Source organism: Crinia signifera, chromosome 1, assembly GCF_055691185.1.
Source record: "Crinia signifera chromosome 1, ASM5569118v1, whole genome shotgun sequence".
Lineage (NCBI taxonomy): Eukaryota > Metazoa > Chordata > Amphibia > Anura > Myobatrachidae > Crinia > Crinia signifera.
The window spans coordinates 13,295,766-13,312,691 of NC_139217.1; the positions used below are offsets into that span (position 1 = coordinate 13,295,766).

The window sequence follows — 16,926 nt, forward strand, 5'->3', positions numbered from 1 at the left end:
AATCTGAATCACTACGCCATCGGATAATACGAATCAGTCAAATACTGATTAGTAAATTATCCTCCGGAATACGAATGAAAATACGACTACACCAGTCGTATTCATTAGTATTAAGAATACTAATACGATTTTTTGCATTAGTTTTCTTAGTAAATTTCCCCCATTGTGACTTCTTATTATATTTCACTATTGCTGCTATATTGTTGTATATACTGTAGCAGCTTTATTTATAACATTGTATGATCCGAGTAGGATGCGTCCTCTTGCGACAGGTGCAATGATGTCACTCACTGTGATTGACTGCGCCGGGAGGTTACTCCAGGTGTGTAACCAAGCACCTGACACCGAGGTACAGTATTTCAGGATATTGTATTGCTGTGTTCTGTAAGCCTGATGACGTTGCTGTGATTAACAATGACTTTCCTTTGGATGGAGTGCTGCTTATTTATGGTCATTTGTATACTTTGGAGGAAGCGGGCAACCGTCAAAAAGAGCTTTAAAATAAAACTTATTTTATGGAAAGTACATTTTGGCCCAGAAGAGGTTCTGGAACCCAGTTCCTGATTATGTCATATTTAATTTCAGGTTCAGGAATTGAGTTCCTGCAAGTTCCTGCTGAAAAATAGCCCTGTTCCCCGCAGTTGCTACGAGACCTCTTCTAGCATCTAACAATTTGCAGACGCACAAGGGCTACCTACAGTAACACCTCCTAGCTTCCTGTTCTCTGTGTCAACCACTGGCTCACCATGGTCTCAGCCTGGGACTATAACCCCATGATCATTATGGGATAATCCAAACTTGACAGTCCATATAAAGGTATCTGCGTAAACTGTTAGAGCATACGGTGAGCCCTTTCCCCTCAGATTACATATTTAATGTAATATTTACTGATTGGCAGGAGACATTTCTTCTCCCTACCCTTCCCACTTTGTACAGTCCTCACTGTGATGTTATGTCAGGAATCACAGTATTCGTGGTAATCCCACTGTCCTGTGCGGGTGGGCACGTTGAAGACGGGTGCCGTCAGGGTGGGATGGCAGGCAGCACACTGTGCAGCTGTGCGGCCTGCGTAGCGTGACCTGTGACCTTGTCACGCTGCGCAGAGCCGCACTGCCGGGACGGGAGTAGCCGGGCAGAGTCTGAGCACTCGCTCAGATGCTGCCCGGCATTAGACCCGGCATTAGTCTAATCCTGAAATCCCGGGATTGGAAACTCCAATCCCGGGTTTGAAATCCCTGCGTTTTTGAGGCCAAATTGGCCACCCTAGCTAGCACCCTAGGCAAATGCCTGAAGCTGCCTAGTGGTGGCGCCGGCCCTGTCTGTACCCAGTCTGATAACTTGACCATCGGAATAAAGTCTGATAACCTGTACCATCAGTATCGAGCCCAATAACCTGACCATCATTACCCAGCCCGTAACCTGAGCCATCTGTAGCTAGCCCGATACCCGTTGCCATCGGTACACAGCCCGATATTCACACCACCCTAAGTACATCAGGTCTGAATAGGGAGACAGGTTTTCCAGTATTACTTGCATTGTGGAGCTGGGACATGTGCCTCACTATCTTGTGTCAAGTCAGGCTGGTACCATTCTGGCTGCACATGACCACTGCAGCCAATCCCGAGCCAAGGCCCCCTATATAAATCCCTTCAGGTTCTCCCTCCTGTGCCAGTGCATTCCCGGGATGTATGCTTGTACAGGGCTGCACATTACTGTGTTACATCTACAGCAAGTTACTGTAGCTGACACCTTTTGTCTGCCAGTTACTGATCCGCATCAGCTGTGGGATCTGCAGTTACGTAACCGTCTGCTGCCGCCAGCCAAGCTGCGGAGGATTCCCGTGAGCAAACTCTCATTCAGCTGCCTGCTGCATCTATTGCTTTCCTCTCCGAGCCTGGATCCAGCTTCAGCCTTGGCCTGATTCAAGTCTGCCGTGTTAACCCTTTGTGGCTACAAGTTCTGTTCTTATACTAAGGCATGACCTGCCTGTCCTTGTGGTGAAGTCACCCATCACTTCAGTCTTGCCATCAGTGACCGCCGTGCTAGTGCTGTCAGCATTGATTGACAGGATCGCAGGGAGAAGCTCAGGACCTCGCTATTGTTTTGCAGACTTTGTGGTGGAACGCTTGATAAATGTTCTACCAGGGACCGACATGATGATTTAATAAATGAATCACTTCATGATGTTTGCTCTCATGATAATTATGTGTATACAGTATATACCCCCGCCGCAGCCTGCAAGCCATAATCTGCTCGCAAATCACCAATTGTCATTTACACAACTACCAGCTATCACTCAGTGTATGGAACACTCTGAGTAGGGCCCCTGCAGGGTACATTTTGATTGCATCACAAGATACGGGTACAGATGTTACCAATGGATTTAGAGGGGGCAGGAAGAACCAAACAACCTGAACAATATAAGTGGAAAGTGTTCTGCACCTCGGATGGTGGGGCAGAAGATTGGTACTGGGTCTAGTACTGATGTAATAACTGTGGTTATCAGATGCCATCACCTGTTCTACACCTCTGACGGTGGGACAGAAGATAGGTCCGAGTCTAGAACTGACGTAATAACTGTGGTTATCAGATGCCACCAGCTGTTCTACACCTCTGACGGTGGGACAGAAGATAGGACTGGGTCTAGAACTGATGTAATAACTGTGGTTATCAGATGCCACCACCTGTTCTACACCTCTGACGGTGGGACAGAAGATAGGACTGGGTCTAGAACTGATGTAATAACTGTGGTTATCAGATGCCACCAGTTGTTCTACACCTCTGACGGTGGGACAGAAGATAGGTCAGAGTCTAGAACTGACGTAATAAGTGTGGTTACCACTAGCTGTTCTGCACCTCTGATGGTGGGACAGAAGATAGGTCAGAGTCTAGAACTGACGTAATAACTGTGGTTATCAGATGTCACCTGCTGTTCTACACCTCTGACAGTGGGACAGAAGCTAGGACCGGATCTAGTACTGACGTAATAACTGTGGTTATCAGATGTCACCTGCTGTTCTACACCTCTGACGTTGGGACAGAAGATATGACTGGGTCTAGTACTGATGTAATAACTGTGGTTATCAGATGCCACCACCTGTTCTACACCTCTGATGGTGGGACAGAAGATAGGACCGGGTCTAGTACTGATGTAATAAATGTGGGTTATCAGATGTCCTCAGTTGTTCTACACCTCTGACAGTGAAACAGACGATAGAACCGGGTCTAGTACTGACGTAATAACTGTCGTTATCAGATGTCACCAGCTGTTCTACACCTGTAGTAAGATCTGTCCTGTATGGAGTCACCTTATTCTCTATCTCTGTACATACCGGCACATAGCGAGTCCTTGCAGGTGTGTGATGGCTGGCAGGCGGAACAAGGTTCTCCAGGCTTATATGGCTTCTCTCCCTCAAAGTTCCCCCTGTAGGAAGAAGCAGAATGAAAATAAAAGCTATGGACTGTTATCCAGTGGGACCAATACTTATATATACAGTACATGAACCAAAGCTGTTGTCATGATGAAGTCTAATTTGCTAAAGGTTCTTAACTGCAACTCGGCCAATTTCTGACTGCCTCAACCTTTCCTATCAGAGGATACATCTGACCCTGTCCAACTGCGCAACCCAAATACAGTACTTGTCTTCTCCTGGGGCCGCTGCACATTTCTCAGGTTTGTTCATGAAACCTGGGGATCTCAATGAGGGCAGTACTTGTAGATTGTAAGCGTGTAAGCAGGGCCCTCCTACCATTGTGATTGTCTGTAACTACCCAGTTTTTTTAATCCCTATTTCCCATTGTAACGCACAAGGGAACCTGCTGCACTGTACAAGGAACTGATAATAAGTACTGCCTGAGCCTTAGGAAGATGCTAATTCCAGGATAGTGTGTGTAGAATGAAATAGGCAGTATGGGGTTACAGTATCTTCTTCATCACCCACTGTAAAGTGGCCATTGCTCCATGCAATCCAAAGGGTAGGACCTTGTGCTCCATCAGTAAAGTAAGCCGCCTTGTCTGCGAGCAGAACAGGAATCTGCCAGTAGCTCTCAGGCAGAAGTGCGCAAATCGCTGAATAAAGACTTCCGCACTCCTGCTACGAGTCCTGAATCAGACCCTAAACCTCAAGTCCTAATCGTGCCATGATTTCTATATATTTACATGCCAAATCTGCTCCCCCCTCCTCCCAGTCTGCCAGTTCTTTATAGTTCACAGGGCCAACCACTTCTAACACCTCATAGAAATTGCCAATGAGCGAAGAGCTTACCCTCTTAGGTTGGCACCAGAACCATGGCCTTATCCCCGGGACAGAAGGACTGGGTTATCGCAGCAGTGGCATCACTTTGCTTCTGGGTATTGGTGCACAAAGGGCTAATTTCCCCAAGCTCTCAGACATTTAGGAAACAAATTGTATCAGGTCTGGTTCTCTGGAGCCCTTGTTCCTAACCCTCCTTCTGCAGATTCTGAATGCCCCAGGGATGTCTCCCATACAGTAGTTCAGTCCAGATTAGGTAAGAAGGTTGCCCCAATCCTTCCTTTCCTGCGATGCTCCCTACCTGATCAGATTCTTAGGGGCTCTGATTAACTCTTTGCGGATCAATGTTGCTATGAGAGGTCAGCAAGACATGTTAGCGCCGCTCACAGCGACTGTTGTTATCTTGGGTTCAAAATACTCAAATGAGTTGACTTGGTTGGATTTGTATTTCTTTATACTAAAATAACAGTCGCTGTGATTGGCGCTGGCATTTTTAGTGGATATATTGAGGATCTCTCACAGCAACTTTGGCACTTATACCTCTCCGCTCGTCTGACCAGTTGTGGGTAGTAAGCAGAAGGGCGGAGGGATCCGTTCCTAGTGGCTGATATCTCACATTGGGTATGGTATTACTGACAGTCGGGATTCTGATGGTCATTTCTCCGATATCGGAATCCCAGCTGTCAGGACCCCGCTCTTCCCTCCAATTATTCTGTTCTCCCTCTATGGGGGTCGTGGACCCCCATGAGGGAAAATATCCTGTGTAAGTCGAGATTCCGACTGTTGGGCTCCTGACAGTTGGGAAACGACTGTCGTAATCCTGACCGTTGGTGAGTCATCGAGTACCCATCATGTTATGCTGGAGATAAATGGCGTACCCTGATCATTGCTTCTGGATAGCGTGTAGTGTTATCTAGAAGCAACAGGACTCACTGGTGGCCTCAAGGTGTCTTTTCTAGGAGTTCAACCACATCTACACCAATTGGTACTGATGTCAATGAAACAAGAGGCCCAGCTTTTTAGTGGAGGATGGCTGGCAGACAGGGCAAAGCTGGCATTATTTTTTCATGTCAATGTGCACCCTGGCCAATGAAACCAGAACAGGGCCCTCTCCTGAGTTTCATTCTCTCCCAGGTGCCCCTCCAATACATGTGTATGTGCTGCTTTTAAATCCAGTGGAACATGGACTACAGCTGTTCCCCCGCTCTCTCCTGTCCAGTGCTTGCTGTATACTGGCAATCATTCTCAATCACAAAGTAGCACCTTCCCCCCTAATGGGACAACCTATTTATCTAGGTCCCCACCTTAAAGGCTTGTTCCAGGGTGGAATTATTAACTTAGTCCCAGGTAAAGTCCTGTAGTGAAAATCGTCTTGGCACCAGTGACCAATCCATGTCTTTATTGGGACCTGTACCTGGCTCATCTGCAGATCCCCCCCAAGAGGACCCCGAATGGTTCCACCAGTTGCAATTTCCAAATTTCCTTCCGATCACTGCAACTCTGTTGGGCATATCCTTTAATACCAAAGACCTGGCCTGTAAATCAGTTGCCAGTATGTCTGGCCAGACTTGCTCTATGATCACCTCGTGGAGCTCAGGAGCTCTCACCACCATGGTCACTAAGGTTGATTGGAAGGAGGGTCCACTCGTGTTCTTCAGATGTTCCATAATTATACTCTTGACAACCGAGGTGCTGGTTCTGCGGGGATCATTGAACCTGAACTAGGGAATGATCACCACTGATGTCCTCCAAGGCCAAAACCGTGCTTTGGTTAATGAGGACTGTTACCCAAAACAACCCACTGCCCTGGTGTTTACTCGTAACTTGGTTACATTGACCGTGCATTCCATCCAGATATTTCCATTTTCTCCTCTTCCCCCTAGGGAAGAAGTGACCACAATACATAACCTACAGTGTTTTCTCTATACTGAGCTGGGATATGAGGACCTTATAGCTGAATGATCATTTTGTAAAGCTCCATCTCAAAACATTTTACAGGTGAAGGGTTGCCACAACAGGCCCCAATGTTCAAAACCATAAGGTTTATGATCCTGGCTGATGAGTCTGCTCAGTTGGGGATTGTCAATGAAGAAGAGAGGGGTATAAAAACTATTATGGTAATACCCCAAGGGTAATCTCCATATACCTCTCCAGAGAGATGGAAGATAAGGAACCAAAGAAAGAGTATCAAGAATAGGACAGTGTCAAGGGAGCCAAAACATCCATGAAGGTTGAGGAACTTCACCTGAAGGTGAGATCCAGACAATGATCCCACTAAGGTGGCTCTATACCTGGTGTTATGTGTACAGTGATCCCACTAAGGTGACTCTATACCTGGTGTTATATGTACAATGATCCCACTAAGGTGACTCTATACCTGGTGTTATATGTACAATGATCCCACTAAGGTGACTCTATACCTGGTGTTATATGCACAATGATCCCACTAAGGTGACTCTATACCTGGTGTTATATGTACAATGATCCCACTAAGGTGACTCTATACCTGGTGTTATATGTACAATGATCCCACTAAGGTGACTCTATACCTGGTGTTATATGTACAATGATCCCACTAAGGTGACTCTATACCTGGTGTTATATGTACAATGATCCCACTAAGGTGACTCTATACCTGGTGTTATATGTACAATGATCCCACTAAGGTGACTCTATACCTGGTGTTATATGTACAGTGATCCCACTAAGGTGGCTCTATACCTGGTGTTATATGTACAGTGATCCCACTAAGGTGACTCTATACCTGGTGTTATATGTACAATGATCCCACTAAGGTGACTCTATACCTGGTGTTATATGTACAATGATCTCACTAAGGTGGCTCCTTACCATACTGTATATGCAGATACTATCATTACTAGTGTGCACTTATATCAGCCTATACTATGTGGGAACATGGCTGTTCCCATTCCTGGGTGATTTGCATAGCCTGCAATGCCATAATCTTGTATTCACATACAGGCCCACCCTCATCCCTGTCTCAGCCTCTGTGTAAGCAGATCAGTGGAGGACATTGTGAGGACTATGGAGGGCAGGATGGACTTACGGTGGTTCGTAGTTACAGACCAGAAGATGCATGTTCCCTTCTTCAAATCCTTCAACCTTTTCACATAATTTCTTACCACAGCCAACGCGTTCTGTGTCAGCCCAGACCATCTGCAGTAATGATAGACAAGGGTGCGATGGCATTACTATATATCCCATACATGGTTATCTCCAGCCTCTGCTGTGTGACACTGAACATACTATATGCAGTGTGGTTGTGTGCACTAATGATAGACAAGGGTGCAATGGCATTACTTTTGTATATCTCAAACATGGTCATCCCCAGCCTCTGCTGTGTGACATTGAACATACTGTATGCAGTGTGGTTGTGTGCAGTACTGATAGACAAGGGTGCGATGGCATTACTATATATCCCATACATGGTTATCTCCAGCCTCTGCTGTGTGACACTGAACATACTATATGCAGTGTGGTTGTGTGCACTAAGATAGACAAGGGTGCGATGGCATTACTATTGTATATCCCAAACATGGTCATCCCCAGCCTCTGCTGTGTGACATTGAACATACTGTATGCAGTGTGGTTGTGTGCAGTAATGATAGACAAGGGTGCATACATGGTTATCCCCAGCCTCTGCTGTGTGACACTGAGCATACTGTATGCAGTGTGGTTCTGTGCAGTACTGATAGACAAGGGTGCGATGGCATTACTATATACCCCATACATGGTTATCCCCAGCCTCTGCTGTGTGACACTGAGCATACTATATGCAGTGTGGTTCTGTGCAGTACTGATAGACAAGGGTGCGATGGCATTACTATATATCCCATACATGGTTATCCCCAGCCTCTGCTGTGTGACACTGAGCATACTGTATGCAGTCTGGTTCTGTGCAGTAATGATAGACAAGGGTGCAATGGCATTACTATATATCCCATTTATGGTTATCCCCAGCCTCTGCTGTGTGACACTAAACATACTATATGCAGTGTGGTTCTGTGCAGTAATGATAGACAAGGGTGCGATGGCATTACTATATATCCCATATATGGTTATCCCCAGCCTCTGCTGTGTGACACTGAACATACTATATGCAGTGTGGTTCTGTGCAGTAATGATAGACAAGGGTGCGATGGCATTACTATATATCCCATACATGGTCATCCCCAGCCTCTGCTGTGTGACACTGAGCATACTGTATGCAGTGTGGTTGTGTGCAGTACTGATAGACAAGGGTGCGATGGCATTACTATATATCCCATACATGGTTATCCCCAGCCACTGCTGTGTGACACTGAGCATACTGTATGCAGTGTGGTTGTGTGCAGTAATGATAGACAAGGGTGCGATGGCATTACTATATATCCCATACATGGTTATCCACAGCCACTGCTGTGTGGCACTGAGCATACTGTATGCAGTGTGGTTGTGTGCAGTAATGATAGACAAGGGTGCGATGGCATTACTATATATCCCATACATGGTCATCCCCAGCCACTGCTGTGTGATACTGAGCATACTGTATGCAGTGTGGTTCTGTGCAGTACTGATAGACAAGGGTGCGATGGCATTACTATATATCCCATACATGGTTATCCCCAGCCTCTGCTGTGTGGCACTGAGCATACTGTATGCAGTGTGGTTCTGTGCAGTAATGATAGACAAGGGTGCGATGGCATTACTATATACCCCATACATGGTCATCCCCAGCCTCTGCTGTGTGACACTGAGCATACCGTATGCAGTGTGGTTCTGTGCAGTAATGATAGACAAGGGTGCGATGGCATTACTATATATCCCATACATGGTTATCCCCAGCCTCTGCTGTGTGACACTGAGCATACTGTATGCAGTCTGGTTCTGTGCAGTACTGATAGACAAGGGTGTGATGGCATTACTATATATCCTAAACATGGTTATCCCCAGCCTCTGCTGTGTGACACTGAGCATACTGTATGCAGTGTGGTTCTGTGCAGTAATGATAGACAAGGGTGCGATGGCATTACTATATATCCCATACATGGTCATCCCCAGCCTCTGCTGTGTGACACTGAGCATACTGTATGCAGTGTGGTTCTGTGCAGTACTGATGGACACTGGTGCGATGGCATTACTATATATCCCATACATGGTTATCCCCAGCCTCTGCTGTGTGACACTGAGCATACTGTATGCAGTGTGGTTCTGTGCAGTAATGATAGACAAGGGTGCGATGGCATTACTATATACCCCATACATGGTCATCCCCAGCCTCTACTGTGTGACACTGAGCATACCGTGTGCAGTGTGGTTCTGTTCAGTAATGATAGACAAGGGTGCGATGGCATTACTATATATCCCATACATGGTTATCCCCAGCCTCTGCTGTGTGACACTGAGCAGTGTGCAGTGTGGTTCTGTGCAGTACTGATAGACAAGGGTGTGATGGCATTATCATATATCCCATACATGGTTATCCCCAGCCTCTGCTGTGTAACACTGAGCATACTGTATGCAGTGTGGTTCTGTGCAGTAATGATAGACAAGGGTGTGATGGCATTACTATATACCCCATACATGGTTATCCCCAGCCTCTGCTGTGTGACACTGAACATACTATATGCAGTGTGGTTCTGTGCAGTAATAATAGACAAGGGTGCGATGGCATTACTATATACCCCATACATGGTTATCCCCAGCCTCTGCTGTGTGACACTGAGCATACTGTATGCAGTGTGGTTCTGTGCAGTACTGATAGACAAGGGTGTGATAGCATTACTATATATCCCATACATGGTTATCCCCAGCCTCTGCCGTGTGCACTGAGCATACTATATGCAGTGTGGTTCTGTGCAGTAATAATAGACAAGGGTGCGATGGCATTACTATATATCCCATACATGGATATCCCCAGCCTCTGCTGTGTGACACTGAACATACTGTATGCAGTGTGGTTGTGTGCACTAATGATAGACAAGGGTGCGATGGCATTACTATATATCTCATACATGGATATCCCCAGCCTCTGCTGTGTGCACTGAGCATACTATATGCAGTGTGGTTCTGTGCAGTAATAATAGACAAGGGTGCGATGGCATTACTATATATCCCATACATGGATATCCCCAGCCTCTGCTGTGTGACACTGAACATACTGTATGCAGTGTGGTTGTGTGAACAAATGATAGACAAGGGTGCGATGGCATTACTATATATCAAATACATGGATATCCCCAGCCTCTGCTGTGTGCACTGAGCATACTATATGCAGTGTTGTTCTGTGCAGTAATGATAGACAAGGGTGCGATGGCATTACTATATACCCCATACATGGTTATCCCCAGCCTCTGCTGTGTGCACTGAGCATACTATATGCAGTGTTGTTCTGTGCAGTAATAATAGACAAGGGTGCGATGGCATTACTATATATCCCATACATGGATATCCCCAGCCTCTGCTGTGTGACACTGAACATACTGTATGCAGTGTGGTTGTGTGCACTAATGATAGACAAGGGTGCGATGGCATTACTATATACCCCATACATGGTTATCCCCAGCCTCTGCTGTGTGACATTGAACATACTGTATGCAGTGTGGTTCTGTGCAGTAATGATAGACAAGGGTGCGATGGCATTACTATATATCCCATACATGGATATCCCCAGCCTCTGCTGTGTGACACTGAGCATACTGTATGCAGTGTGGTTGTGAGCACTAATGATAGACAAGGGTGCGATGGCATTACTATATATCCCATACATGGTTATCCCCAGCCTCTGCTGTGTGATACTGAGCATACTATATACAGTGTGGTTCTGTGCAGTAATGATAGACAAGGGTGCGATGGCATTACTATATATCCCATACATGGTTATCCCCAGCCTCTGCTGTGTGACACTGAGCATACTGTATGCAGTGTGGTTGTGAGCACTATTGATAGACAAGGGTGCGATGGCATTACTATATATCCCATACATGGTTATCCCCAGCCTCTGCTGTGTGACACTGAGCATACTGTATGCAGTCTGGTTCTGTGCAGTAATGATAGACAAGGGTGCAATGGCATTACTATATATCCCATTTATGGTTATCCCCAGCCTCTGCTGTGTGACACTGAACATACTATATGCAGTGTGGTTCTGTGCAGTAATGATAGACAAGGGTGCGATGGCATTACTATATATCCCATACATGGTCATCCCCAGCCTCTGCTGTGTGACACTGAGCATACTGTATGCAGTGTGGTTGTGTGCAGTACTGATAGACAAGGGTGCGATGGCATTACTATATATCCCATACATGGTTATCCCCAGCCACTGCTGTGTGACACTGAGCATACTGTATGCAGTGTGGTTGTGTGCAGTAATGATAGACAAGGGTGCGATGGCATTACTATATATCCCATACATGGTTATCCCCAGCCTCTGCTGTGTGACACTGAACATACTATATGCAGTGTGGTTCTGTGCAGTAATGATAGACAAGGGTGCGATGGCATTACTATATATCCCATACATGGTCATCCCCAGCCTCTGCTGTGTGACACTGAGCATACTGTATGCAGTGTGGTTGTGTGCAGTACTGATAGACAAGGGTGCGATGGCATTACTATATATCCCATACATGGTTATCCCCAGCCACTGCTGTGTGACACTGAGCATACTGTATGCAGTGTGGTTGTGTGCAGTAATGATAGACAAGGGTGCGATGGCATTACTATATATCCCATACATGGTTATCCACAGCCACTGCTGTGTGGCACTGAGCATACTGTATGCAGTGTGGTTGTGTGCGGTAATGATAGACAAGGGTGCGATGGCATTACTATATATCCCATACATGGTCATCCCCAGCCACTGCTGTGTGATACTGAGCATACTGTATGCAGTGTGGTTCTGTGCAGTACTGATAGACAAGGGTGCGATGGCATTACTATATATCCCATACATGGTTATCCCCAGCCTCTGCTGTGTGGCACTGAGCATACTGTATGCAGTGTGGTTCTGTGCAGTAATGATAGACAAGGGTGCGATGGCATTACTATATACCCCATACATGGTCATCCCCAGCCTCTGCTGTGTGACACTGAGCATACCGTATGCAGTGTGGTTCTGTGCAGTAATGATAGACAAGGGTGCGATGGCATTACTATATATCCCATACATGGTTATCCCCAGCCTCTGCTGTGTGACACTGAGCATACTGTATGCAGTCTGGTTCTGTGCAGTACTGATAGACAAGGGTGTGATGGCATTACTATATATCCAATACATGGTTATCCCCAGCCTCTGCTGTGTGACACTGAGCATACTGTATGCAGTGTGGTTCTGTGCAGTAATGATAGACAAGGGTGCGATGGCATTACTATATATCCCATACATGGTCATCCCCAGCCTCTGCTGTGTGACACTGAGCATACTGTATGCAGTGTGGTTGTGTGCAGTACTGATAGACAAGGGTGCGATGGCATTACTATATATCCCATACATGGTTATCCCCAGCCACTGCTGTGTGACACTGAGCATACTGTATGCAGTGTGGTTGTGTGCAGTAATGATAGACAAGGGTGCGATGGCATTACTATATATCCCATACATGGTTATCCACAGCCACTGCTGTGTGGCACTGAGCATACTGTATGCAGTGTGGTTGTGTGCGGTAATGATAGACAAGGGTGCGATGGCATTACTATATATCCCATACATGGTTATCCCCAGCCTCTGCTGTGTGACACTGAGCATACTGTATGCAGTCTGGTTCTGTGCAGTACTGATAGACAAGGGTGTGATGGCATTACTATATATCCAATACATGGTTATCCCCAGCCTCTGCTGTGTGACACTGAGCATACTGTATGCAGTGTGGTTCTGTGCAGTAATGATAGACAAGGGTGCGATGGCATTACTATATATCCCATACATGGTCATCCCCAGCCTCTGCTGTGTGACACTGAGCATACTGTATGCAGTGTGGTTGTGTGCAGTACTGATAGACAAGGGTGCGATGGCATTACTATATATCCCATACATGGTTATCCCCAGCCACTGCTGTGTGACACTGAGCATACTGTATGCAGTGTGGTTGTGTGCAGTAATGATAGACAAGGGTGCGATGGCATTACTATATATCCCATACATGGTTATCCACAGCCACTGCTGTGTGGCACTGAGCATACTGTATGCAGTGTGGTTGTGTGCGGTAATGATAGACAAGGGTGCGATGGCATTACTATATATCCCATACATGGTTATCCCCAGCCTCTGCTGTGTGGCACTGAGCATACTGTATGCAGTGTGGTTCTGTGCAGTAATGATAGACAAGGGTGCGATGGCATTACTATATACCCCATACATGGTCATCCCAAGCCTCTGCTGTGTGACACTGAGCATACCGTATGCAGTGTGGTTCTGTGCAGTAATGATAGACAAGGGTGCGATGGCATTACTATATATCCCATACATGGTTATCCCCAGCCTCTGCTGTGTGACACTGAGCATACTGTATGCAGTCTGGTTCTGTGCAGTACTGATAGACAAGGGTGTGATGGCATTACTATATATCCAATACATGGTTATCCCCAGCCTCTGCTGTGTGACACTGAGCATACTGTATGCAGTGTGGTTCTGTGCAGTAATGATAGACAAGGGTGCGATGGCATTACTATATATCCCATACATGGTCATCCCCAGCCTCTGCTGTGTGACACTGAGCATACTGTATGCAGTGTGGTTCTGTGCAGTACTGATGGACACTGGTGCGATGGCATTACTATATATCCCATACATGATTATCCCCAGCCTCTGCTGTGTGACACTGAGCATACTGTATGCAGTGTGGTTCTGTGCAGTAATGATAGACAAGGGTGCGATGGCATTACTATATACCCCATACATGGTCATCCCCAGCCTCTACTGTGTGACACTGAGCATACCGTGTGCAGTGTGGTTCTGTTCAGTAATGATAGACAAGGGTGCGATGGCATTACTATATATCCCATACATGGTTATCCCCAGCCTCTGCTGTGTGACACTGAGCAGTGTGCAGTGTGGTTCTGTGCAGTAATGATAGACAAGGGTGTGATGGCATTACTATATATCCCATACATGGTTATCCCCAGCCTCTGCTGTGTAACACTGAGCATACTGTATGCAGTGTGGTTCTGTGCAGTAATGATAGACAAGGGTGTGATGGCATTACTATATACCCCATACATGGTCATCCCCAGCCTCTGCTGTGTGACACTGAACATACTATATGCAGTGTGGTTCTGTGCAGTAATAATAGACAAGGGTGCGATGGCATTACTATATACCCCATACATGGTTATCCCCAGCCTCTGCTGTGTGACACTGAACATACTATATGCAGTGTGGTTCTGTGCAGTAATAATAGACAAGGGTGCGATGGCATTACTATATACCCCATACATGGTTATCCCCAGCCTCTGCTGTGTGACACTGAGCATACTGTATGCAGTGTGGTTCTGTGCAGTACTGATAGACAAGGGTGTGATAGCATTACTATATATCCCATACATGGTTATCCCCAGCCTCTGCCGTGTGCACTGAGCATACTATATGCAGTGTGGTTCTGTGCAGTAATAATAGACAAGGGTACGATGGCATTACTATATATCCCATACATGGTTATCCCCAGCCACTGCTGTGTAATACTGAGCATACTGTATGCAGTGTGGTACTGTGCAGTAATGATAGATAAGGGTGTGATGGCATTACTATATATCCCATACATGGATATCCCCAGCCTCTGCTGTGTGACACTGAACATACTGTATGCAGTGTGGTTGTGTGAACAAATGATAGACAAGGGTGTGATGGCATTACTATATATCTCATACATGGATATCCCCAGCCTCTGCTGTGTGCACTGAGCATACTATATGCAGTGTGGTTCTGTGCAGTAATAATAGACAAGGGTGCGATGGCATTACTATATATCCCATACATGGATATCCCCAGCCTCTGCTGTGTGACACTGAACATACTGTATGCAGTGTGGTTGTGTGAACAAATGATAGACAAGGGTGCGATGGCATTACTATATATCTCATACATGGATATCCCCAGCCTCTGCTGTGTGCACTGAGCATACTATATGCAGTGTGGTTCTGTGCAGTAATAATAGACAAGGGTGCGATGGCATTACTATATATCCCATACATGGATATCCCCAGCCTCTGCTGTGTGACACTGAACATACTGTATGCAGTGTGGTTGTGTGCACTAATGATAGACAAGGGTGCGATGGCATTACTATATATCCCATACATGGTTATCCCCAGCCTCTGCTGTGTGACATTGAACATACTGTATGCAGTGTGGTTCTGTGCAGTAATGATAGACAAGGGTGCGATGGCATTACTATATATCCCATACATGGATATCCCCAGCCTCTGCTGTGTGACACTGAGCATACTGTATGCAGTGTGGTTGTGAGCACTAATGATAGACAAGGGTGCGATGGCATTACTATATATCCCATACATGGTTATCCCCAGCCTCTGCTGTGTGATACTGAGCATACTATATACAGTGTGGTTCTGTGCAGTAATGATAGACAAGGGTGCGATGGCATTACTATATATCCCATACATGGTTATCCCCAGCCTCTGCTGTGTGACACTGAGCATACTGTATGCAGTGTGGTTGTGAGCACTATTGATAGACAAGGGTGCGATGGCATTACTATATATATATATATATTGGAGGCTGACTAGCCTTGGCTGGCTATAGAAATCTGGCTTTAGAAATTTTGTCAGAATTCAAAGTAGGAAGATTCTAAGTAGGAATATACAACCGCACACTGTCGCCTAGACTTAGCCTGGACTTGCTGTGACATAACTCCCGTCTTATTCTCTTCTCATTGCAGGTAAAATTCCATTCATGCAACAGTCATATTTGAACTAGCATCTGTGTGATTAGTATCTTGCTTTGTCCTAGGTAAAATTCCATTCATGCAACAGTCATATTTGAACTAGCATCAGTGTGATTAGTATCTTGCTTTGTCCTAGGTAAAATTCCATTCATGCAACAGTCATATTTGAACTAGCATCAGTGTGATTAGTATCTTGCTTTGTCCTAGGTAAAATCCCATTCATGCAACAGTCATATTTGAACTAGCATCAGTGTGATTAGTATCTTGCTTTGTCCTAGGTAAAATTCCATTCATGCAACAGTCATATTTGAACTAGCATCAGTGTGATTAGTATCTTGCTTTGTCCTAGGTAAAATTCCATTCATGCAACAGTCATATTTGAACTAGCATCAGTGTGATTAGTATCTTGCTTTGTCCTAGGTAAAATTCCATTCATGCAACAGTCATATTTGAACTAGCATCAGTGTGATTAGTATCTTGCTTTGTCCTAGGTAAAATTCCATTCATGCAACAGTCATATTTGAACTAGCATCAGTGTGATTAGTATCTTGCTTTGTCCTAGGTAAATGTACAAATTTATTTTTAAAATTAGATAGTGACTTAAAATTGACTAGTGACTTGGACATGGTCTGTAACATCTCACCATTTGCTTATCTCAGTTTTATTGCTCACTTTCTCTAGTGAGAGAGGGGCATTGGGTGCGGTCTTAATCACTGAAGTTAGAAACAGCTTTACAGATCTACTTATTAGAGTATTGGAGGCTGACTAGC

At 45.6% G+C, this 16,926-nt stretch overlaps 2 protein-coding genes across 3 annotated transcripts in view; one reads left to right on the forward strand and one right to left on the reverse strand.

The window, feature by feature from the left end:
• LOC146066978 (uncharacterized) overlaps positions 1 to 16,926 on the reverse strand; it is an 82,981-nt gene that overhangs the window by 10,928 nt on the left and 55,127 nt on the right. The window contains exons 3-4 of the mRNA XM_083179153.1: positions 7,321 to 7,430; positions 3,333 to 3,424 (exon numbers count right to left, since the gene is read on the reverse strand). Coding sequence (XP_083035279.1) covers positions 3,333 to 3,424; positions 7,321 to 7,430 — 202 coding nt within the window. The remainder of the gene's footprint in view (positions 1 to 3,332; positions 3,425 to 7,320; positions 7,431 to 16,926) is intronic.
• Positions 1 to 16,926, forward strand: part of LOC146067135 (pepsin A-like) — a 231,818-nt gene that overhangs the window by 9,007 nt on the left and 205,885 nt on the right. The gene's annotated exons all lie outside the window — the stretch shown is intronic.